Here is a 24,791-nt window from a genome sequence, read left to right as displayed (position 1 = left end):
ACAATAGGGCCTATTCTCAAGTGTCTTGATTCTTTCTTCATCTGTGTTGTCTACTGATGAGCTTATGAAATGAATTCCCTATCATTCATGCAATTTTTTAAAAATTTGTACTTCCACTCAGCATAAGTCAAGCAGAGAGAGTCAATTATCATATGGTTTCACTTATTTGAGGAGCATAACAAATAGCATGGAGGACATGGGGAGTTAGGAGAAGGGAGTTGGGAGAAATTGGAAGGGGAGGTGAACCATGAGAGACTATGGACTCTGAAAAACAATCTGAGGGGTTTGAAGCGGTGCGGGGGTTGGGAGGTTGGGGAAACCAGGTGGTGGGTATTAGAGAGGGCACTGATTGCATGGAGTACTGGGTGTGGTACAAAAACAAGGAATACTGTTATGCTGAAAAAAAAAAAAGAATTTATTTCTCAAAAACAAAAACAAAAACAACAACAAAAAATTTGTACTTTCATTTAATTCTTTTTTACAGTTTTTATCTTTCAGCTAAAGTTTTTGCCTTGTGTATAAATGCTATGCACCTTTTTTTTTTACTGCATTTCACATGGTTATATTATTTTTGCATTAAGTTAATATTTTCTAGTAACATTTTAAATATTTTGGTTCTTTCACTTTTTTAAACAATTTTTTTAGTACATGTTCTAGGACTTGCCACATCCAACTTAACCTGGAATTGATGTTAGATTTATACTAACAATGCAGCTCTTCACTTCCTCCCTTTTGTGCTATTATTGTACATATTATATTTCTATAGTTATAAACTTAACAATATAATGTTACAATTATTACTTCATGTGCTTTTTAAAGAAGCTGAGGGATGAAAGGAGAACAAGTATACATTCATAGCATTTATTAAATTAACCTTATTTCTCTTTTCTCATTCTATTCATTCGTTTCTCACATTTTAATTGGCAACTGATGTCATTTCCTTTCTCCAAAACAGCTTTGCTCCTACCCACCATCATTATGCTATCATTGACAAATATAGTACATTTCTATATGTTATCCACTCAACAATATGATTATATGCTTATTGTTTTATACAATGATTTCAAAATTAATTAACGGAAGAGAGGGAAAGGATTATGCACTTAAAGCATTCTTTATAATTACAGAATTACTTTAGTTAGTGCTGTTTCTGTGTGTGTGTGTGTGTATCCTAATTACTTCCTGGGATCATTTACTTTTAGTCAGAAGAACTTTCTTTGGTATTTCTTTTTTTTTTTTTAATATTTTATTTATTTATTTGACAGACAGAGATCACAAGTAGGCAGAGAGGCAGGCAGAGAGGGAGGAGGAAGCAGGCTCCCTGCTGAGCAGAGAGCCCCATGCGGGGCTCGATCCCAGGACCCTGGTATCATGACCTGAGCCGAAAGCAGAGGATTTAACCCACTGAGCCACCCAGGTGCCTCACTTTGGTATTTCTTGTAAGAAGATTCTGTTAGCAACAAATTCTCTGCATTTTTTTCTGGGAGCTAAATGTCTTTCTTTTGCTTTCATTTTTGAAAGATAATTTTGGTTGGATAGAAGATTTTTGATTGACCATGTCTTATTCTTTCATCACTTAAATATGTCACCCCATTGCTTTCTTGTCCTACCTGTTTCAATGAGAAGTCACCTGTGAATCTTAATAGGGTCCCTTGGATGTGAGAAGTCATTTTTTTTTCTGGTTGCTTTGAAGATTTTTTCTTGTTTTTCAGCAATTTTACTATTATGTATTTGTGTGTGGATCTCTTTGCATTAATTTTCTTTTCATTTAATTTTAATGCTAAATTACAAATACATACAAAATAGACAAAATAGCACATTAGCCAACTACAAAAAACTAATAGCAATCTTGCTTCCTCTCTTCTTCCATCCATATTCCTCCTCCAACTGGCTTATTTTAAAACACATCCTGGGCATCCTCTTATTTCATCCATAAATATTTCAACAAGAATTCATAATTATTTTACTTTGGTTGAAGTGTACTGTCTTTCTGCCTTCCATAGCTGTTTAACTAGCAAGACTGTTGTTGCAAATGAGAAGGTCCAGTACCGCCTAGCCTATTTTAACAAATATTCCTAAAGGGGCACATCACTTGGGCCAATTTTCCCAATGAAGGGACTAAGGCTAGGAAAGCAAGGTTCCTGGATGAGGTCCCAATGCCCCCCAACCCCACCCCACAACCCGCATCACCAAAGTGGCACTCCAGGCTGGGCAAGGAGGGCCTGTGGGAAGGGCCTCCCCAAAGGGGGTCACACCCAAGGCCCCCTAACTTATGCCATCCAGCTCAAACACTAAGCTGGAGGGGACTCAGAGAGGGCGCATCCCCATTCCTTGAGTCTGCTTGCCCAAGGGGCACCCACCTCCTCTGCACCAGCCTGGCCACTGTGACATGTCTCTTTGCATTCATTTTACTTGGAGTTCACTGACTTGCCTGGATGCATAAATTAATGTTTTTCATCACATTTGGAAAGTTTTTAATAATCATTTCTTTGAATATTTCTTACTCTCCTTTGTCTCTCCTATTCTTCTGGTGTTCCCATTGCTTGTACTTAGTGCACACAATACTCTTGTATTTCTCTGCGGCTCTCCTCATTTTTCTTCATTCTTTTTTTGTTACCTTCTATTATGGACATAGACTTTTCTAAGGAAAACACAAATCTCAGGACACTAAAAGACTAAATTTGACTTCATAAGAATAAAATATTTATGTACAAAGACACAAAGAAGTGGAAAAATGTTCCATGCTCATGGATTGGAAGAACAAATATTGTTAAAATGTCTCTGCCACCTAGAGTAATCTACATTCAATGCAATCCATATAAAAATACCATCAACTCTTTTCACAGAGCTGGAACAAATAATCCTAAAGTTTATTTGGAACCAGAAAAGACCCTGAATAGCCTAAGGAAGGTTGAAAAAGGAAACAAAAGCTGATGGCATGAGAATTCAGGACGTCAAGCTCTATTACAAAGCTATATCGTCAAGACATATGGTACTGGCACAAAAACAGACACATAGATCAATGGAACAGAATAGAGAGTCCAGAAATGGACCCTCAACTCTAAGGTCAACTAATCTTTGACAAAGCAGGAGAGAATGTCCAATGGAAAAAAGACAGCCTCTTCAACAAATGGTGTTGGGAAAACTGGACAGACAACTGCAGAAGAATGAAACTGGACCATTTCCTCACACCACACACAACAGTAGAGTCAAAATGGATGGAAGACCTCAATGTGAGACAGGAATCCATCAAAATCCTAGAGGAGAACACAGGCAGCAGCCGCTTTGACCTCAGCCACAGCAACTTCTTCCTAGAAACATTGCCAAAGGCCAAGGGAAGCAAGGGCAAAAGAGAACTATCAGGACTTCATCGAGGTAAAAAACTTTTGCACAGTTTTGGTAATTTTTATCTTTCAGAACATTTTCCACTTGAACAGGTTTTCCTTTGATTTCTCTTTTAAGGTATCTTAATTTTGTTCTCTTCAATGTAAAACGAATTCTGAATTAGTCTTAGGTTTGTAGTACATCAGGAAATCAAGAGTGCTCTTATCATACAGTGTTAGAGGCGGTGCGAATCAATCCAAAGTTTTTGGAGTATAATTTGCTGTTAACTGAAACCAATACCTTCAATATATCTGTCTTTTAACCTAGCAGTGTAAATCTAGGGATTTAGTTCATAAATGTCAATGGATATGGACTTACACATCTCTAAGTGTATTTAAAGCATCATTTTTCATAGTAAAATGAAAACAACAGTGATCAAGAATGGAGTACCCATGTAATGGAATGCTACTCAAAAAAAAAAAAAAAGAAGAAGAAGAAGTGACGTCCTATGTTGATATGGGACACTATCTTTTATATATTGTTGAGTGAGAGAGAAAAGGTTTTAAAATAAATTTTCACAGCATTTTCTGTAGAGAATATGTAGATCATACTTAAAATTTTTTTTCTAATATTGTATGGCAATATGGTTGTGCTTGGACAATGTGAGGAATGGGAAGGAAGATTATTCCCACTTTATACCCTTTTGCACCTATTGACATTCTCAGATTTAACAAGCATATTACAAATGAAATCCCAAATCCAGATAAATGTTTTGTGACTGCCACTTTTTCTGTCTCACTCTAACATAAAGCAGACTTAAAATTTACATTTGTCAGTTGTTCTAGGTTGTAAATATAACTGCCTGCATTAGCTGTCCTTATGCTGTCCCCACTTTGAAGTGCCATCTGGCAATCAGGGACACACCATAGAAGAAAATGGCTGGTGGAGTCTTACTAGAATGCATACAGATGCACATATGTCCAGAAGAGAGGAAACCCGAGATGATAGCAGAGAATGGAGTGGGGTTTGGAAGCAGAACCTCTTCCCTTTTCATGGAGAGTACACAGGGTTAGGATCAGAAGTCTCTCTCTAAAATTAGCAAAGGAGGAGACAGGTTTTATAGAGGATTTCTGGTGAAGTTAAAGCTTTGACTGAGACCCATATGCATGCTTTTTGGTTATTGGTGCACATTTTAGAGGTCAATTGTAATGTTTCCTATTGGCAGTTTGGGGGATGATATTTTCCCTCTGAGTAGCTAAGAGAATCAGGGAAGAGTCTAGGATACAGGGCAGAAGGGGTGACATATGCTTAGTGCCCGAGATGTCTTTTCATAACCTAGACTTGAGGCCCTTGTCAAGACAGTCTTGTTGCTGAAAGTGTGTGATCGGTGACATTTCATGTTTTCTCATTAAGCAAAATGTTTAGAAAGTTCTGACACTTAATTGGTCAAAAATGGGAATAACTAAAAGTTTGTTCTGTTCTCCCCAGACTGATTGCTTAGGGATGCTCTGAACCTAGGCTAATTAAGAAGAGGTACCTCAGTGACTAAGTCCCCTTGGGAAGGAGGGTAGTGGGAGGGAAAGAGAGAGAAAGAGACCCTCAGCTCTTCACAAAACTGTTGTTTATGGACTTGTTCCCAAGCTGTTTCTGAACAAGTTGTCCAGGCCCCTGTGCATAGCTCAGCAGTAGCTAGACAGTTATCCTTAGCCAAACCCTGGAGAGCCTGAGAAGTGGTGGAGAGGGCCCTCCATGGAGGTAAGTGCCTTCTCAGTGTTTTCCTCTAGGAAGAAAAAAGTCAAAGAAGACCAGGGTAGGAGCTCGAGGCTTAGCAGCCTCCTACAACAGGGAGGCTTAGAATCTGAAGAATGGATGAGGCTCCTCTCCGAATCCCCCATGCACAGATGAGAACAGAGTTCTGTCCCATAATAATAATAGACACTGCCGCTTGAGAATGTCAAGTTCCTTCTCTTTTTTCACCTAGTGCTCATTATGCACACATTGTAGAACTATAGATCACTGAGCTGTCCCAACAATTCTGTCCTTGACCTGTTTTCCCATTCTTAAAAGGCCCACAAAAACTCAGAGGAGGTTGTAGGAGTAAGGGAAGTGAGGAAGGGAAAATTGTAATGTGAGCCATGAAGGAAACCAAGAAGAGTAGGCTCTAAGAGGTATGGCTCAACTATTCAGGTGAGTAACAAGTTCTATTTAATCATATATCACACATTCATTCATCCATCATGTATCAACAATTTATCAACACTATATTATAGCTCAACAATAACATCTATATAAACATGTCCCTGTTCTCATAGAGTTTCTATTCTAGTGTCACAGATGAACAATTTAAAAAACATAATTAAATTTCCTGTCCATCTTCCTTGCTTTGCATTTATTTCAGCATGATTAATGAACTAACACCATAATTTCAGTTACTTATCTTGTATATGGTCTAACATCCACCATGCCCTTGAATACAAGCACCACAGCACAGGGATTTTTGTTTGTTGTAGTCACTGTTGCATTTGCTTCATGTTACGTGAAGGAATGAAGTAAGTACACATCTCATATCAGGTAATAATAAGTGCTACTAAGAAATGCTAAAGTCCAAAAATGAGCAAATCATTCCTAGTTGGGGTAGGATAACTGGCAAGAATCCCTTAAGGAGATGACATTTGAGAAATGGGATGGATAAAGTGAGAGGTAGAAATTCAGACATCCTAAGGGGTTACTGGCCTCAGATCTATTGTTGTCAGTGCCAGGTGCCACTTTTATTTCCTTGTAACACTTTGCAGGGCACATGGAGTTAGAGAAGAATGATTCTGCGCTGGGACATTATCTCAAACTCCAGAGTTCTCATTGTAGATCACTGATGGAGGTTTAAAATCTGGGGAAAGCAGGGAAGTTGGTCTTAGATGTTGTTCCATTTTTCTACTGCCCCAAGATGGGTCTATACAGGACCAGCAAGGATGCAGCATAGGGTTTGATGTTCTGTGTTTTGGACATCATTGAGAACACCATTATGTCATCATGCTACATGTCCACATTAAGAAGTGAACAATACAAGACTGGAGAGACTGATCAACTCATATTCAAAGCTCGCCAGTTTAAACAGACTTATCCTCTGTCTCCCAAGGGAAGGCACATCCAGTGGGGTAAAAAGACGGAAATTTTCTTATCCCCAATAGTGATGAAGAAGTCTTTGCTTTATCAAGACAGGACATCTTGAGGTAGATTGCGTGTGTCCACATTCAGGTGTGATCTTGTGCAGAGTGGGAGAAATAGGGTCATGTTACTTGATCTTCTGTTGGAAATAGTTTGTCATCCTGACCTGCCTTCTTTCTCTTTTGAAAGCAGGGCCATGTGGAGCCATGTTACCAATCTGTGTTCTCTAGGTTTTACAAGGAGCAGAAACAAGGACTAAATGATGAGTAATCTGTCTAGTGCCACTGAGTTCTACCTTCTAGGATTCCCTGGGTCCCAAGAACTACACCACTTTCTTTTTGCTGTATTCTTTTTGTTCTACTTAATGACATTAATGGGAAACACAGTCATCATTGTGATTGTGTGTGTTGATAAACGCCTGCAGTCTCCCATGTATTTCTTCCTTGGTCATCTCTCTGCCTTGGAGATCTTTGTTACAACTATTATTGTGCCCATGATGCTTTGGGGTTTGCTGCTCCCTGGGATGCATACAATATCTTTGGGAACATGTGTTACCCAGCTCTTCCTGTATCTTGCTGTGGGAACCACAGAGTTTGCATTACTGGGAGTGATGGCTGTGGACCGTTATGTGGCTGTCTGTAACCCTCTGAGGTACAACATCATTATGAACAGCCGCACCTGCATCTGGGTGGTCATTATGTCATGGATGTTTGGGTTCCTTTCTGAAATATGGCCTGTCTATGCCACATTTCAGTTAACCTTCTGCAAGTCGAATCTGTTAGACCATTTTTTCTGTGATCGGGGACAGCTGCTCAAATTGTCCTGCGATGACACACTTTTCACAGAGTTCGTTCTTTTCTTAATGGCTATTGTCATTATCATTGGCTCTCTGGCCCCAACAATTGTCTCCTACACCTACATCATCTCTACCATCCTCAAGATCCCCACAGCCTCGGGCCGGAGGAAAGCCTTCTCTACTTGTGCCTCTCATTTCACCTTTGTTGTGATAGGCTATGGCAGCTGCTTGTTCCTGTTTGTGAAGCCCAAGCAAACACAGGCAGCAGAATACAATAAGATAGTTTCCCTGTTGATTTCTGTGTTGACCCCTTTCCTGAACCCTTTCATCTTCACCCTCAGGAATGACAAAGTCAAAGAGGCCCTTCAGGATCAAATGAATCGGTGCTGTCCACTGGTCAAGAATTAAATCTCTCTACATAAGTTTTGTGTGGAAGCATCCTCACTGGATTATTCACTATCCTGGGAAACTTAGCTCCTCTGTTATCATTACCATCTTTTCAAAATAAAAAACTAGGCACGGATTGCATGGAGCACTGGGTGTAGTACAAAAACAATGAATACTGTTATGTTGAAAATAAATTTAAAAAAATGATAAAAACACAAAACAAACAAAAAAAAAACTATGCACAACCCTCAATCAGGCCATAGAAGAATACAAAGCAGAGAAAACTGAAACCAACTCTCTGCACACTAGAATCTCATTCCTCAGATGATTTCTGATGATTCCACTATAGAACTATGCGAACATATCCTTAGGAAGTGGGAGGAAGTGGGCAAAGGAAAAATGTAATATTTTTGTAGCATCCTGTAACTCCGTTAATTTGCCTATAATGTGTTTCAAAAAATTTGTTTCCTAAGAGAGGAAGGGGATGGGAAGAAGCTATGGGTGTCAGTCCGGAATAAGAGTACCAAGGGAGAGATGCTCACTTTGTTTTCGTGGGTTTTTTTGTTGTTGTTTGTTTGTTTGTTTGTTTGTTTTTGGTCAGCTGTGTACGGCTTTCTATGTATTTTGTGCATTTTCTTTAGGAGACCACCACATGTATTTGAAATATTCTATGTTTCCCTTTTCCTCTTCTGGATTATCATGTTATATTGGCCCCATTGCTACTGCAAAGTAAATACAATGTTATATACCTTTTGCCACAGCACCAATGTGGAGTGGTGATAAGGGATTGGGATACTTTTCTTTTAGTAAGTCTTGGTGATGTGAAGGTATGAAATCTTTTGGCCTATGTGGGGATTGAGACAAATAATTAAATGACTTCATTCTAGAGAGAGCATCCTGTGTTTTATAGCTGCTTAAATCAATGTCTTAAATATGTCTTTGAGACTGCTCCCAGACCCAGACAGCGGCCTTCGTGATGCCTTTGGTTCTTTGTCTCCCAAATCCAAGTGTCTCAGTACCTTGCCATAGATCTCTGTGGGGAACATCGAAGGAGTGAGCAGCTACTCTCCTAACTGGCAGTTCTTTACGAATTCCAGGGCATGGTTTCATGGCAATGCAGTTATAGGTAGTTTGTAAGGTTAGAGGAAGGTCATTGAGGGACAGTATTGATGAAATGGTAAGAGTCCAGCACCTCCTGGCAGCCCTGAATTGGGTGGAGATATTGAGCCTCCCAGCAGTGGGTGATGGCAGTCCATAGGATGGCAAAGAGTCTTATGTGAAGATGCCTTCCATTTGGAGAGGACCGGGAAGATCACTAAGTATGATGTAGTTGATATCACTGCATAGGAGCACAAAAACCAGCCCAAGCTCTGCTAGCCAACCAGTGGGTTGTGATGGGACTGCATTGGCTGGAGAACATGTTGAAGACTGACACAAAGGGATCCTCCACCCCAGGCTTATTTCCTATGGTCTGCTCTCCCTAGAAAAATACCATGTTTTCTCCTTAAGTACTCCAGAGAGGATGCCTTTTCTAATCTACACAAGGCTTTGCACAGCGTATATTGTCTCTGGGCTGGTAGAGGCAAAGTAGGAGGACAGAAAAGAGCCTCACTGTCCTCAGGAATGTTTTTTTTGTTTTTTCAACCTGTCATTCCCCACACCTCTTGCACCCTGCCCTATCACCCTTTGTTCATCTACCAACTATCTTCTTTCTTTTTGTTCTCTCCCTTGTCCTTGAGCTCTTCTGTTCTTTCTCCTTCTTTCCCTTTCCCTTGTTTCCCTTTCCCTCCCAATCAAGTTCTGACCTTGATAATGTTTTATCATTATTTAACCTTGGTAATGTTTTCTTCTTCTTCCCCTTCTCCCCCAGCAGCATTTCCATTCCCCTCCTGCATCTCAGGGATGCGGTGTTCTAAACTGCCTCTCTGAATGACCTCGCCTATGAGAAGAAAAGGAGAGTTCCTGGTCAAGAAACTAGTGATGGGGCATTAAACATCTCCTATACCAAAGATGATGTTCTTCTGCTTGGCCTTTGATTTTGAAAAAGGAACGTTACTATCTGTGTTAGTCTTCTTGGGTTGCCATAATAAAACACTATACATTTGGTGGCTTACACAAGAGAAATGTATTTCTTATAGTTTTAGAGACTCTTAAGTCCAAGATTAAGGTTCATGACAATTCAGTGTCTGGTGAGTGCTCTCTTCCTAACTTGTAGATGGCCATCTTCTTTCTATGCCCTTAACTGGTGTTTCCTTGTGTGTTTGCGGTGAGAAAGCAAGTGAGATCTGGTGTCCTTTCTTATAGGGAACAAAATCTCATGTGATCAGGCCCCACTTAATCACTTCTTTTCAAATATATTTACTTCTTAAGGGTCCCCATCTCCCAGTGCAGCTTTAGTGGGTGTCAGGGTTTCAACATATGGATTTTGAGGGAAAGAGACCTTTAGTTCTGAACACTGTCACTGTGCCCCTATTCTGTAATCCAAGCTTATTTTCAACGTGGATGTCTACTCCATGTTCACACTGGAGGCTCTAATTTCCTCAGGTGCAGGTATCTCCTACACAAAAATGAATTCAGGGGTGCCTGGGTGGCAAAGTGGGTTAAAGCCTCTGCCTTTGGCTCAGGTCATGATCCCAGGGTCCTGGGATCAAGCCCTGCATTAGGTTCTCTGCAGGGAGTCTGCATTCCCCCCCGGCCCCCACTGCCTGCCTCTCTGCCTACTTGTGATCTCTGTCTATCAAATAAATAAATAAAATCTTTAAAAAAACTGTATTCAGATGCCTCACACCTCCCCTTCTCTGCTATGTACTCATGAACCTCAATAGCCTCTTGCCTTATTTATTTTTTGTCTCTACTCCTCACAACTGAGTATATATATATAATCAGCTCAGGTATGCAAAAAGAAAAATTAATTATAGACATTTATTTGAACTTCTTGTTTACATGGAGTTATCCGTACTCAAAATAAGTCCTGTGTATATTTTGATATATGTCAAATACAATGTATTACAGTTTTATTTGACTTACACATTGGCCTCATAACATATGCTTTGTGGTGTTAGTTACATGTTCATAGTGAAAACTAAAACAAAGTTAGAGATGATGTTACTTTCAACTGGGAAAGGTCCTAATAGTGTCTCTTCTGGAAAAGTTCCTTGTTGACAATAAAATGTTTACCCAGTTAGTGTCTATTACATATCTCTGAGAAGACATTCCCTTTTTCTGTTTTATGTCATACAGTATTTCCTTATAACCAACATTAATGATGCATAAATAATGGTATATATTATATAAATCAAAATATGAAATTTATTTTATACTAGTGTTTCTATTAGGAGATAAGGAAAAAGGAGTGGTATGTAATTAAAACTTTTATTTCTATTGCATAGCCACCAGAATATTTAGTTTCTTTTTTCCAAATTGAAATATCTCCAGTGTTTTATTGATATTGATAAAGAGTTTTCAAAAAATAAACAAACACAATTTGACACAGGTTTGTATAATTCCAAATTTTTTTCTTAACTTCCTTGTTATTTTGTTCCATGAAGATGAGGAACTTCTTTCAATAAAGACACAGAATATAACTTTTATATCATTTGATTGATTTTTTTGTATTGAATATATACTATATAAGAAACTGTGTTGAATGATCTAGAATCATATATATTGAAAGAATGAAGTATTGATTGCATACTAAGTACCTGGTAATTTCTGCATATTTTCATTCAATCCTAGCAATAACCTGCGAGGTAAGTAGTATTATATTCACTTAATAGATGAGAAAATAAAGGCCTAAGGAGTTTAAGTAACCAAAATTTGCCAAAATTTGCCAAAATTTACTCAGTCATCAGCCATATCACTTCCATCTAATTGGAAGAAAGAAAAACTCTAAGAATACTAAGTGTTGATATGAATGCTTGAGAATAGGAACTTCCATACATTTTTGATGGGAATATAAAATATTATGACCCAAGTAATTAGATGATAGCACACTTAGGAAATATACCTTACATATATGATATGGCCTATTCTCATGTCTGTTGATTCTTTCTTTAGCTTTGTTGAGTCTACTGACAAGCTTATGAAAGGAATTCTTTTACCTTCTTGTGATTTTTTTTTAATCTATAATACCTTCACTTGGTTCTTTCTTATCGTTTTCATTTCTCTGCTGAAATTTCTCATCATTTATGCATGTTGACCACCATTTCTACTACATTATTTCACATATTAATCATAGTTATATTATTTTTACATTCAGTGAATCTTTATTAGTATATCATTTTATTTATTTATGTATTTGGATTATAATATGCTTTAGTTTTTTTTTAAGATTTTATTTATTTATTTGACAGAGAGAGATCACAAGTAGACAGAGAGGCAGGCAGAGAGAGAGAGAGAGAGGGAAGCTGGCTCCCTGCTGAGCAGAGAGCCCGATGCGGGGCTCGATCCCAGGACCCTGAGATCATGACCTGAGCCGAAGGCAGCGGCTTAACCCACTGAGCCACCCAGGTGCCCCAATATGCTTTAGTTTTAAATTGAAGTATAATTAACATACAATGATATATTAGTTTCAGATGTACAATGTATTGATTCAACCATTCTATACATTACTTAGTGCTCACCACATTAAGTGTAGTCACCATACAATATTATTATAATATTATTGACTATTCCTTATGCTGTGCTTTTTGTCTCCATGACTAATTTATTTCATAATTGAAAGTTTATACTTTTTAATCCTGCTTATCTATTTCACCCATCCCTCCACACATCTCTCCTTTGGCAAACACATTTGTTCTATAGTGATGAGTTTTTTGGTTTGTTTGACTTTTTTGTTTGTTCATTTGTTTTATATTTTAGACTCCACATATAAGTAAAATTATATGGTATATGTCTTTCTCTGTCTAACTTACTTCACTTAGTGTATTAGTTTCTAGATCCATCAATGCTGTCTCAAATGGCAAGAGTGCATTTTTTATGACTAATATTCTATTATATATATACCACATCTTTATCCATTCATTTATGGATGGACACTTGAGTTGCTTCTATATCTTGGCTATTATAAATAATGAGGCAATAAGTATAAGGATGCATATATCTTTTCTAATTAGTGTTGTCATTTTCTTTTTTTTAACATTTTTTAATTTATTCATTTGAGACAGAGAAAGAGAGCAAGTGAGCAAGAGCATGACCATGTGTTGTGTGGGGGGAGGATCAGAGGGAGAAGAAGACTCCCCAGTGAGCAGGGAGCCTGATGAGGGACTTGATCCCAGGACCCTGAGATCATGACCTGAGCTGAAGGCAGATGATTAACCAACTGAGCCACCCAGGCCCCCAGTGTTTTCATTTTGTTTTTTTTGGGTAAATACCCAGTAATGAAATTACTGGATTACATGGTATTTCTACTTAAAATTTTTGAGGAAACTCCATACTGTTTTTTACAGTGGCTATACCAGTTTACATTCTCACCAACTGTGCACAAGCATTCTTTTTTCTTCATGTCCTTGCCAACACTTGATATTTCTTGTATTTTTTTATTTTAGTCATGCTGACAGGTATAAGGTGATATCTCATTGTGGTTTTGATTTGCATTTCCCTGATAATTAGTGATGTGGGGCATTATTTCATGTGTCTGTGGGCCATCTGAATGTCTTCTTTGGAAAAATGTCTATTCAGGTTCTTTGTCCATTTTTAAATTAGATTATTTGGGTTTTTTGGTGTTTTTTTAAAACATATTTTAGATATTAGCCCCTTATCAGATAGATCATTTTCAACTATCTTCTCCCATTCAGTAGGTTGCCTTTATAATTTGTTGATGGTTTTCCTCACTGTGCAAAAACTTTTTATTTTTATCTTTATTGACTGTTTTCTTTTTAAACTTTAAAAATTTTTAAATTGTGTGTTTTTTAGGTAATGCTCTATGGCTCACCATATTCATATTAACTTAGAACTGACTTCAGATTTATACTAACAATGCCAGTTAGCTATGGAAATATTACTCCCATGTAGCTCTCTTCCCTTCCTCCTTCTCTTACTGTTATTACATGTGTCTGTATAGTTGAAAACTTGGCAATATGTTGTTGTAATTATTACTTTATATATTTTTATTTTTTAAATGTTTTACTTTTAAAAGTTGAAAACTTGGCAATATGTTGTAATTATTACTTTATATATTTTTATTTTTTAAATGTTTTACTTCATATATATATATATATATATGTATATATATATATATATATTAAAGAACCTGGGAGAAATGGAGAGCTAGTATATATTTATAGCATTTGTTATATTAACCTTATTGACCTTTTCTAGTACTCTTCATTTTTTCCTCTGATTCAAGTTGCCATATGCTGTCATTTTCTTTCTCCAAAATAGCTCTGCCTCTGCCCATATCCTTCATGCTGTTGTTGGCAAATATATTATATTTCTTTATATTATCCATTCATTTGTACAAATATGTACTTATTGTTTTATACAGTTGCTTTTTATTTTTTTTTTTATTTCTTTTTTCAGCGTAACAGTATTCATTGTTTTTGCACCACACCCAGTGCTCCATGCAAGACGTGCCCTCTCCAATACCCACCATCTGGTTCCCCCAACCTCCCATCCCCCGCCCCTTCAAAACCCTCAGATTGTTTTTCAGAGTCCAGAGTCTCTCATGGTTCACCTCCCCTTCCAATTTCCCTCAACTCCCTTCTCCTCTCCATCTCCCCATGTCCTCCATGCTATTTGTTATGCTCCACAAATAAGTGAAACCGTATGATAATTGACTTTCTCTGCTTGACTTATTTCACTCAGCATAATCTCCTCCAGTACCATCCATGTTGCTACAAAAGTTGGGTATTCATCCTTTCTGATGGAGGCATAATACTCCATAGTGTATATGGACCACATCTTCCTTATCCATTCGTCCGTTGAAGGGCATCTTGGTTCTTTCCACAGTTTGGTGACCGTGGCCATTGCTGCTATAAACATTGGGGTACAGATGGCCCTTCTTTTCACTACATCTGTATCTTTGGGGTAAATACCCAGTAGTGCAGTTGCAGGGTAATAGTGAAGCTCTATTTTTAATTTCTTGAGGAATCTCCACACTGTTCTCCAAAGTGGCTGCACCAACTTGCATTCCCACCAACAGTGTAAGAGGGTTCCCCTTTCTCCACATCGTCTCCAACACATATTGTTTCCTGTCTTGCTAATTTTGGCCATTGTAACTGGTGTAAGGTGGTATCTCAATGTGGTTTTAATTTGAATCTCCCTGATGGCTAGTGATGATGAACATTTTTTCATGTGTCCGATAGCCATTTGTATGTCTTCATTGGAGAAGTGTCTGTTCATATCTTCTGCCCATTTTTTTAATATGATTGTCTGTTTTGTGTGTGTTGAGTTTCAGGAGTTCTTTATAGATCCTGGATATCAACCTTTTGTCTGTATTGTCATTTGCAAATATCTTCTTCCATTCTGTGGGTTGCCTCTTTGTTTTGTTGACTGTTTCCTTTGCTGTGCAGAAGCTTTTGATATTGATGAAGTCCCAAAAGTTCATTTTCACTTTTGTTTCCTTTGCCTTTGGAGACATATCTTGAAAGAAGTTGCTGTGGCTGATATCGAAGAGGTTACTGCCCATGTTCTCCCCTAGGATTCTGATGGATTCCTGTCTCATATTGAGGTCTTTTATCCATTTTGAGTTTATCTTTGTGTACAGTGTAAGAGAATGGTCGAGTTTCACTCTTCTACATACAGCTGTCCAGTTTTCCCAGCACCATTTATTGCAGAGACTGTCTTTTTTTCCACTGGATATTTTTTCCTGCTTTGTCAAAGATTAATTGACCATAGAGTTGTGGATCCATATCTGGGCTCTCTACTCTGTTCCACTGGTCTATGTGTCTGTTTTTATGCCAGTACCATGCTGTCTTGGTGATCACAGCTTTGTAGTAAAGCTTGAAATCAGGTAACGTGATGCCCCCAGTTTTATTTTTGTTTTTCAACATTTCCTTAGTGATTCGGGGTCTCTTCTGATTCCATACAAATTTTAGGATTATTTGCTCCAGCTCTTTGAAAAATACCGGTGGAATTTTGATCAGAATGGAGACTGAATAAAGCAGGTCATCCCAACCAATTTTCTGCACTGTCCTAGTAATTTGCATCTGCAACATGTAGTTGTGGAGAAGGAAGAGGCAGACCCCTGCCTCTTTTGGGAAAATGTCATAGCCTTTAACTTGAAGCTGGGGGTAAGGGAGCCCACTGTTTTTGGCTATACCTGCCTGGAGTGATGTTTCCATCATACTGAATTGGGAAGGGGGACGAAGGTGTTGGGTCATCGTTCAAGTGCCACAGATTCTTGCTGTTTTGGCCAGATTCTTGAATAAACATTTCTTCATCTGATATATGCCTTTAGTACAATTTCCAGGTACTTTACATGTTTTTTTTTAAAATTATAATTCCCACAAATTGTGCTAGTGTAACTAGCCGTCAGTCTGCAGAATTCCCTGTTAATCATAGTTGTTTTAAGATCCCTTATTGATAGTTTCAATACATGCATCTGCTCTGAGTTTAGTTATGTGACTTTTTCTCTTAGAAACATGTCCTCTGTCTGCGTGTGTCTCATATGTTTTTTTTAATTAATTTTATTTTTTATAAACATATAATATATTTTTATCCCCAGGGGTACAGGTCTGTGAATCGCCAGGTTTACACACTTCACAGAACTCACCATAGCACATACCCTCCCCAGTGTCCATAATCCCACCCCCCCTCCCAACCCCCCACCCCCCATCAACCCTCAGTTTGTTTTGTGAGATTTGATTTTTGAGGTTTGCCTCCCTCCAAATTCCATCTTGTTTCATTTACTCTTCTCCTACCCCCTTAACCCCCCATGTTGCATCTCCTATCCCTCATATCAGGGAGATCATATGTTTTTAAATTAAATGCTATACACTATATGTAGAACAGTCGAGTTTGAAGTAAATAGTATTTACGCCTGGAAATAGACAACCCTCTTCTTTGGTCCAGTTGTAAGTTTGAGGGGTTCAGTTAACATGATGAGGAAGTTGAGCTGGATTGGGGGTATTTTGTTGCCTTTAGTGAACCAGATGCTTCAAATTCCTTTAGTGGTGGGCTGCTGTATCTTGATCTTAGAGTATCTAGACTGGATATGTACATTATTGGATATAACAGAATACAGTAATCACCTTGATACTTTATATTTGTGAAATGTTTAAAAATCTTCACAGTACTGTTACAACTATTTTTGACATTGTTTACCTTTCCTTGCTCTAGCCATAGGTATATTTAACTTTTTTATTTTTTCAGCATAACAGTATTCATTATTTTTGCACCACACCCAGTGCTCCATGCAATCCGTGCCCTCTACAATACCCACCACCTGGTGCCCCCAACCTCCCACCCCCCACCCCTTCAAAATTCTCAGATCGTTTTTCAGAGTCCATAGTCTCTCATGGTTCACCTCCCCTTCCAATTTCCCTCAACTCCCTTCTCCTCTCCATCTCCCCTTGTCCTCCATGCTATTTGTTATGCTCCACAAATAAGTGAAACCATATGATAATTGACTCTCTCTGCTTGACTTATTTCACTCAGCATAATCTCTTCCAGTCCCGTCCATGTTGCTACAAAACTTGGGTATTCATCCTTTCTTTTTTTTTTTTTTACAGCTTTATAAACATATATTTTTATCCCCAGGGGTACAGGTCTGCGAATCGCCAGGTTTACACACTTCACAGCACTCACCATAGCACATACCCTCCCCAATATCCATAACCCCACCCTTCTCCCAACCCCCTCCCCCCATCAACCCTCAGTTTGTTTTGTGAGATTAAGAGTCACTTATGGTTTGTCTCCCTCCCAATCCCATCTTGTTTCATTTACTCTTCTCCTACCCCCTCAACCCCCCATGTTGCATCTCCTCTCCCTCATATCAGGGAGATCATATGATAGTTGTCTTTCTCGGATTGACTTATTTCGCTAAGCATGATACCCTCTAGTTCCATCCACGTCGTCGCAAATGGCAAGATTTCATTTCTTTTGATGGCTGCATAGTATTCCATTGTGTATATATACCACATCTTCTTTATCCATTCGTCTGTAGATGGACATCTAGGTTCTTTCCATAGTTTGGCTATTGTAGACATTGCTGCTATAAACATTCGGGTGCACGTGCCCCTTCGGATCACTACGTTTGTATCTTTAGGGTAAATACCCAGCAGTGCAATTGCAGGGTCATAGGGTAGTTCTATTTTCAACATTTTGAGGAACCTCCATGCTGTTTTCCAGAGTGGTTGCACCAGCTTGCATTCCCACCAACAGTGTAGGAGCGTTCCCCTTTCTCCGCATCCTCGCCAGCATCTGTCATTTCCTAACTTGTGAATTTTAGCCATTCTGACTGGTGTGAGGTGATATCTCATGGTGGTTTTGATTTGTATTTCCCTGATGCCGAGTGATGTGGAGCACTTTTTCATGTGTCTGTTGGCCATCTGGATGTCTTCTTTGCAGAAATGTCTGTTCATGTCCTCTGCCCATTTCTTGACTGGATTATTTGTTCTTTGGGTGTTGAGTTTGCTAAGTTCTTTATAGATTTTGGACACTAGCCCTTTATCTGATATGTCATTTGCAAATATCTTCTCCCATTCTGTCAGTTGTCTTTTGGTTTTGTTAACTGTTTCCTTTGCTGTGCAAAAGCTTTTGATCTTGATAAAATCCCAATAGTTCATTTTTGCCCTTGCTTCCCTTGCCTTTGGTGATGTTCCTAGGAAGATGTTGCTGCGGCTGACGTCGAAGAGGTTGCTGCCTGTGTTCTCCTCGAGGATTTTGATGGATTCCTTTCTCACATTGAGATCCTTCATCCATTTTGAGTCTATTTTCGTGTGTGGTGTAAGGAAATGATCCAATTTCATTTTTCTGCATGTGGCTGTCCAATTTTCCCAACACCATTTATTGAAGAGGCTGTCTTTTTTCCATTGGACATTCTTTCCTGCTTTGTCGAAGATGAGTTGACCATAGAGTTGAGGGTCCATTTCTGGGCTCTCTATTCTGTTCCATTGATCTATGTGCCTGTTTTTGTGCCAGTACCATGCTGTCTTGATGATGACAGCTTTGTAATAGAGCTTGAAGTCCGGAATTGAGATGCCACCAACTTTGGCTTTCTTTTTCAATATTCCTTTGGCTATTCGAGGTCTTTTCTGGTTCCATATAAATTTTAGGATTATTTGTTCCATTTCTTTGAAAAAAATGGATGGTACTTTGATAGGAATTGCATTAAATGTGTAGATTGCTTTAGGTAGCATAGACATTTTCACAATATTTATTCTTCCAATCCAGGAGCATGGAACATTTTTCCATTTCTTTGTGTCTTCCTCAATTTCTTTCATGAGTACTTTGTAGTTTTCTGAGTATAGATTCTTAGTCTCTTTAGTTAGGTTTATTCCTAGGTATCTTATAGTTTTGGGTGCAATTGTAAATGGGATGGACTCCTTAATTTCTCTTTCTTCTGTCTTGTTGTTGGTGTAGAGAAATGCAACTGATTTCTGTGCATTGATTTTATATCCTGACACTTTACTGAATTCCTGTACAAGTTCTAGCAGTTTTGGAGTGGAGTCTTTTGGGTTTTCCACATAGAGTATCATATCATCTGCAAAGAGTGATAGTTTGACTTCTTCTTTGCTGATTTGGATGCCTTTAATTTCCTTTTGTTGTCTGATTGCTGAGGCTAGGACTTCTAGTACTATGTTGAATAGCAGTGGTGATAACGGACATCCCTGCCGTGTTCCTGACCTTAGCGGAAAAGCTTTCAGTTTTTCTCCATTGAGAATGATATTTGCGGTGGGTTTTTCATAGATGGCTTTGATAATATTGAGGTATGTGCCGTCTATCCCTACACTTTGAAGAGTTTTGATCAGGAAGGGATGCTGTACTTTGTCAAATGCTTTGTCAGCATCTATGGAGAGTATCATATGGTTCTTGTTCTTTCTTTTATTAATGTGTTGTATCACATTGATTGATTTGCGGATGTTGAACCAACCTTGCAGCCCTGGAATAAATCCCACTTGGTCGTGGTGAATAATCCTTTTAATGTACTGTTGAATCCTATTGGCTAGTATTTTGGCGAGAATTTTTGCATCTGTGTTCATCAAGGATATTGGTCTGTAGTTCTTTTTTTTGATGGGATCCTTGTCTGGTTTTGGGATCAAGGTGATGCTGGCCTCATAAAATGAGTTTGGAAGTTTTCCTTCTATTTGTATTTTTTGGAACAGTTTCAGGAGAATAGGAATTAGTTCTTCTTTAAATGTTTGGTAGAATTCCCCCGGGAAGCCGTCTGGCCCTGGGCTTTTGTTTGTTTGGAGATTTTTGAGGACTGTTTCAATCTCCTTACTGGTTATGGGTCTGTTCAGGCTTTCTATTTCTTCCTGGTTCAGTTGTGGTAGTTTATATGTCTCTAGGAATGCATCCATTTCTTCCAGATTGTTAAATTTGTTGGCGTAGAGTTGCTCATAGTATGTTCTTATAATTGTCTGTATTTCTTTGGTGTTCGTTGTGATCTCTCCTCTTTCATTCATGATTTTATTTATTTGGGTCCTTTCTCTTTTCTTTTTGATAAGTCTGGCCAGGGGTTTATCAATCTTATTAATTCTTTCAAAGAACCAGCTCCTAGTTTCGTTGATTTGTTCTATTGTTTTTTTGGTTTCTATTTCATTGATTTCTGCTCTGATCTTTATGCTTTCTCTTCTCCTCTGGGTGTAGGGTTTCTTTCTTGTTCTTTCTCCAGCTCCTTTAGGTGTAGGGTTAGGTTGTGTACCTGAGACCTTTCTTGTTTCTTGAGAAAGGCTTGTACCGCTATATATTTTCCTCTCAGGACTGCCTTTGTTGTGTCCCACAGATTCTGAACCGTTGTGTTTTCGTTATCATTTGTTTCCATAAATTTTTTCAATTCTTCCTTAATTTCCTGGTTGACCCATTCATTTTTTAGAAGGATGCTGTTTAGTCTCCATGTATTTGGGTTCTTTCCAAATTTCCTCTTGTGATTGAGTTCTAGCTTTAGAGCATTGTGGTCTGAAAATATGGAGGGAATGATCCCAATCTTTTGATACCGGTTGAGACTTGATTTAGGACCAAGAATGTGATCTATTCTGGAGAATGTTCCATGGGCACTAGAGAAGAATGTGTATTCTGTTGCTTTGGGATGAAATGTTCTGAATATATCTGTGATGTCCATCTGGTCCAGTGTTTCATTTAAGGCCTTGATTTCCTTGTTGATCTTTTGCTTGGATGATCTGTCCATTTCAGTGAGGGGAGTGTTAAAATCCCCTACTATTATTGTATTCTTGTCGATGTGTTTCTTTGATTTTGTTATTAATTGGTTTATATAGTTGGCTGCTCCCACGTTAGGGGCATAGATATTTAAAATTGTTAGATCTTCTTGTTGGACAGTTCCTTTGAGTATGATATAGCGTCCTTCCTCATCTCTTATTATAATCTTTGGCTTAAAATCTAATTGATCTGATATAAGGATTGCCACTCCTGCTTTCTTCTGATGTCCATTAGCATGGTAAATTCTTTTCCACCCCCTCACTTTAAACCTGGAGGTGTCTTCGGGTTTAAGATGAGTTTCTTGTAGGCAACATATAGATGGGTTTTGTTTTTTTATCCATTCTGATACCCTGTGTCTTTTGATTGGGGCATTTAGCCCATTAACATTCAGGGTAAGTATTGAGAGATATGAATTTAGTGCCATTGTATTGCCTGTAAGGTGACTGTTATTGTATATTGTCTCTGTTTCTTTCTGATCTACTACTTTGAGGGTCTCTCTTTGCTTAGAGGACCCCTTTCAATATTTCCTGTAGAGCTGGTTTGGTATTTGCAAATTCTTTCAGTTTTTGTTTGTCCTGGAAGCTTTTAATCTCTCCTTCTATTTTCAATGATAGCCTAGCTGGATATAGTATTCTTGGCTGCATGTTTTTCTCATTTAGTACTCTGAATATATCATGCCAGCTCTTTCTGGCCTGCCAGGTCTCTGTGGATAAGTCTGCTGCCAATCTAATATTTTTACCATTGTACGTTACAGACTTCTTTTCCCGGGCCGCTTTCAGGATCTTTTCTTTGTCACTAAGACTTGTAAATTTTACTATTAGGTGACGGGGTGTGGACCTATTCTTATTGATTTTGAGGGGGGGTTCTCTGAACCTCCTGAATTTTGATGCTTGTTCCCTTTGCCATATTGGGGAAATTCTCTCCAATAATTCTCTCCAATATACCTTCTGCTCCCCTCTCTGTTTCCTCTTCTTCTGGAATCCCAATTATTCTAATGTTGTTTCGTCTTATGGTGTCACTTATCTCTCGAATTCTCCCCTCGTGGTCCAGTAGCTGTTTGTCCCTCTTTTGCTCAGCTTCTTTATTCTCTGTCATTTGGTCTTCTATATCGCTAATTCTTTCTTCTGCCTCATTTATCCTAGCAGTGAGAGCCTCCATTTTTGATTGCACCTCATTAATAGCTTTTTTGATTTCAACTTGGTTAGATTTTAGTTCTCTTATTTCTCCAGAAAGGGCTTTTATATCTCCCGAGAGGGTTGCTTTAATATCTTCCATGCCTTTTTCAAGCCCGGCTAGAACCTTGAGAATCGTCATTCTGAACTCTATATCTGACATATTACCAATGTCTGTATTGATTAGGTCTCTAGCCTTTGGTACTGCCTCTTGTTCTTTTTTTTGTTGTGAATTTTTCCGCCTTGTCATTTTGTCCAGATAAGAGTTTATGAAGGAGCAAGTAAAATACTAAAAGGGTGGCAACAACCCCAGGAAAATATGCTTTAGCCAAATCAGAAGAGATCCCGAATTGTGAGGGGGGAGAAAGGGGATAAAAAGGGGTTCAGAAAGAAAGAAAAAAAAAAGAAACTATTAAAAAAAAGAAAGCCGATAAAGAAAAAATATAAAAAGAGGAAAAAAATATATATATTAGATAAACTATTTAAAAAACGTTAAAAAAAGAAAACGGTAAAAGTTAAAAAAAATTTAGCAGAAGAAGAGAAAAAGAAAAAAAAATTGAAAAAGAAAAAAAAATTAAATTAACTGCAAGGCTAAAAAATCATGGGGAGAAAGCCATGAGTTCCGTGCTTTGCTTTCTTCTCCTCTGGAATTCCGCCGCTCTCCTTGGTAGGTGAACTTGGTCCTGGCTGGGTTTCCGGTTGATCTTCTGGGGGAGGGGCCTGTTGTAGTGATTCTCAAGCGTCTTTGCCCCAGGCGGAGTTGCACCGCCCTTACCCGGGGCCACGCTGAGTAGCTGAGTAATCCGCTCGGTTTGCTTTCGGGAGCTTTTGTTCCCTGAGCGCTTTCCGTAGAGTTCCCGAGGACGGGAATAAAGATGGCGGCCTCCCGGTCTCCGGCCCGGAGGAGCCAAGAGCCCGGGGCCCCACTCCTCAGTGCGCCCTCAGAGAAAAGCGCCCAATGACTCCCGTCACCCTGGCCTCCGGCCGCGCTCCGAGCTGACCGAGCCTGCGACCGGTTCAAGGCAACCCCGAGCTGAGAGTCACTCCTCGGCTCTGTCTCTGTAGCTGGCTTCCCTGTTCTAATACCGGTAAGCTCTGCGACACTCAGACACCCCCGATCCTTCTGCGACCCTGCGGGACCTGAGGCCACGCTGACCCCGCCTGGGCTTCACCCCAGTTAAGCTTCTGGAGCGATGTCCCTCAGCGGAACAGACTTTTAAAAGTCCTGATTTTGCTCTGTTGCTCCACCCCTCGCCGGGAGTCGGCCCCTCCCCCCGCGGTCTATCTTCCCATTGCTTTGGATTCACTTCTCCGCCAGTCCTACCTTGCAGAAAGTGGTTGATTTTCTGTTTCTGGAATTGCTGTTCTTCTTCTCTTCAATCTCCCGTTGGATTTGTAGGTGTTTGCAATCTTTAGATAAGCTATTTAGCTGATCTCCCGCTACCCGAAGTAGTCTCAGCCTGCTACTTCTCCGCCATCTTGACTCCTCCCCACCACCATAGGTATATTTGTTTGAGGGATAATCCCCTATGTCCTGGCCATTGTCCTCAGTATGCTGAGACAGTCTAGCTTTGGAAAAACATTTTTTCAGTACTCTTTCTCCCAAATTTATTTTCTGTTAAGTTCAAGGCCACAAGTGTGCAAGCTTTAAAACAAGGTTTCCCACAAAATTACCCATTTATACCAATGTGCTTTTTATTCCCTAGACTTTCAGGCATCTTCTTCCATATGCTTAACACTAGATACCATTCTTTGAAAACTGACCAGGTTTTAAGTCTGTTTTCTCTTCGTCACCACTAAATAAGGACTTCTCTTTTCTAGAATTAAGGGAGTGGGTTTAAATAAAAAAAAAAAAACTTACTTTTATCTTCTATTCATTTTTAAGAATAGGGTGTTAACAACTGTGCTGAAGACAACAAAAACTGTCCTAACTTTATAAAGATTAATCAGGCTCTAACTTACACATGTAAGCAAGTAAATAATTTATCTATAACTTCCTGGAAATTTGCTTGTTGTTGGAATCTTCTCTCTAGTTACTTAAGACAATCCCATTTGTATATGAGATCTGTCTCTCACTATATATTAAAAAAATATGTCTTCTCTTAAGTGACTTTTGGGAAGTTGTTGTGGAAGTGTTGGCACCCCCTTCTCAGCATCTCCTCTACCAGCTCACTGAACCTGTCCCCCAGCTACTGTGAGAGTTGCCTGCAGCCAACTGCTCCTACTTCAGAGAATTGCCCTTGGCATGACAGGAGGCCCTCATACAGGAAGTTTATAACCTACCCTTCTCCAGAGAAAAACTGACTGACAGAGAGATACAAAAAGCCATTACATTTGTCTCAACATGAGACTAATTCTATGGAGCAATTCCTTTGTCAAAAGTCCTATGGGGTCAGGCTGAACTAGCCCCCAGTTGAGACATCTTTTTTTTTAAGGTTTTATTTATTTTTTTAAAGGTTTTATTTATTTATTTGACACAGAGAGAGATCACAAGCAGGCAGAGAGGCAGGCAGAGAGAGAGGAGGAAGCAGGCTCCCTGCTGAGCAGAGAACCTGATGCGGGGCTTGATCCCAGGACGTGGGATCATGACCTGAGCCAAAGGCAGAGGATTTAACCCACTGAGCCACCCA

The 24,791-nt window shown here is 39.0% G+C and overlaps 1 protein-coding gene across 1 annotated transcript; it reads left to right on the top strand.

The window, feature by feature from the left end:
* Window positions 1–6,709: 6,709 nt before the first annotated feature.
* On the top strand, window positions 6,710–7,690 carry LOC125081293 (olfactory receptor 9A4-like). Its single transcript, XM_047695842.1, has one exon. The coding sequence runs from the start codon at window positions 6,746–6,748 to the stop codon at window positions 7,688–7,690; it is 945 nt and encodes a 314-aa protein (XP_047551798.1). The 5' UTR covers window positions 6,710–6,745.
* Window positions 7,691–24,791: the final 17,101 nt, after the last annotated feature.

The sequence above is a fragment of the Lutra lutra genome, chromosome 11, assembly GCF_902655055.1.
Source record: "Lutra lutra chromosome 11, mLutLut1.2, whole genome shotgun sequence".
NCBI lineage: Eukaryota > Metazoa > Chordata > Mammalia > Carnivora > Mustelidae > Lutra > Lutra lutra.
Note: the sequence above shows the minus strand (reverse complement) of the source record. Positions and strands in the feature narration are given on the sequence as shown.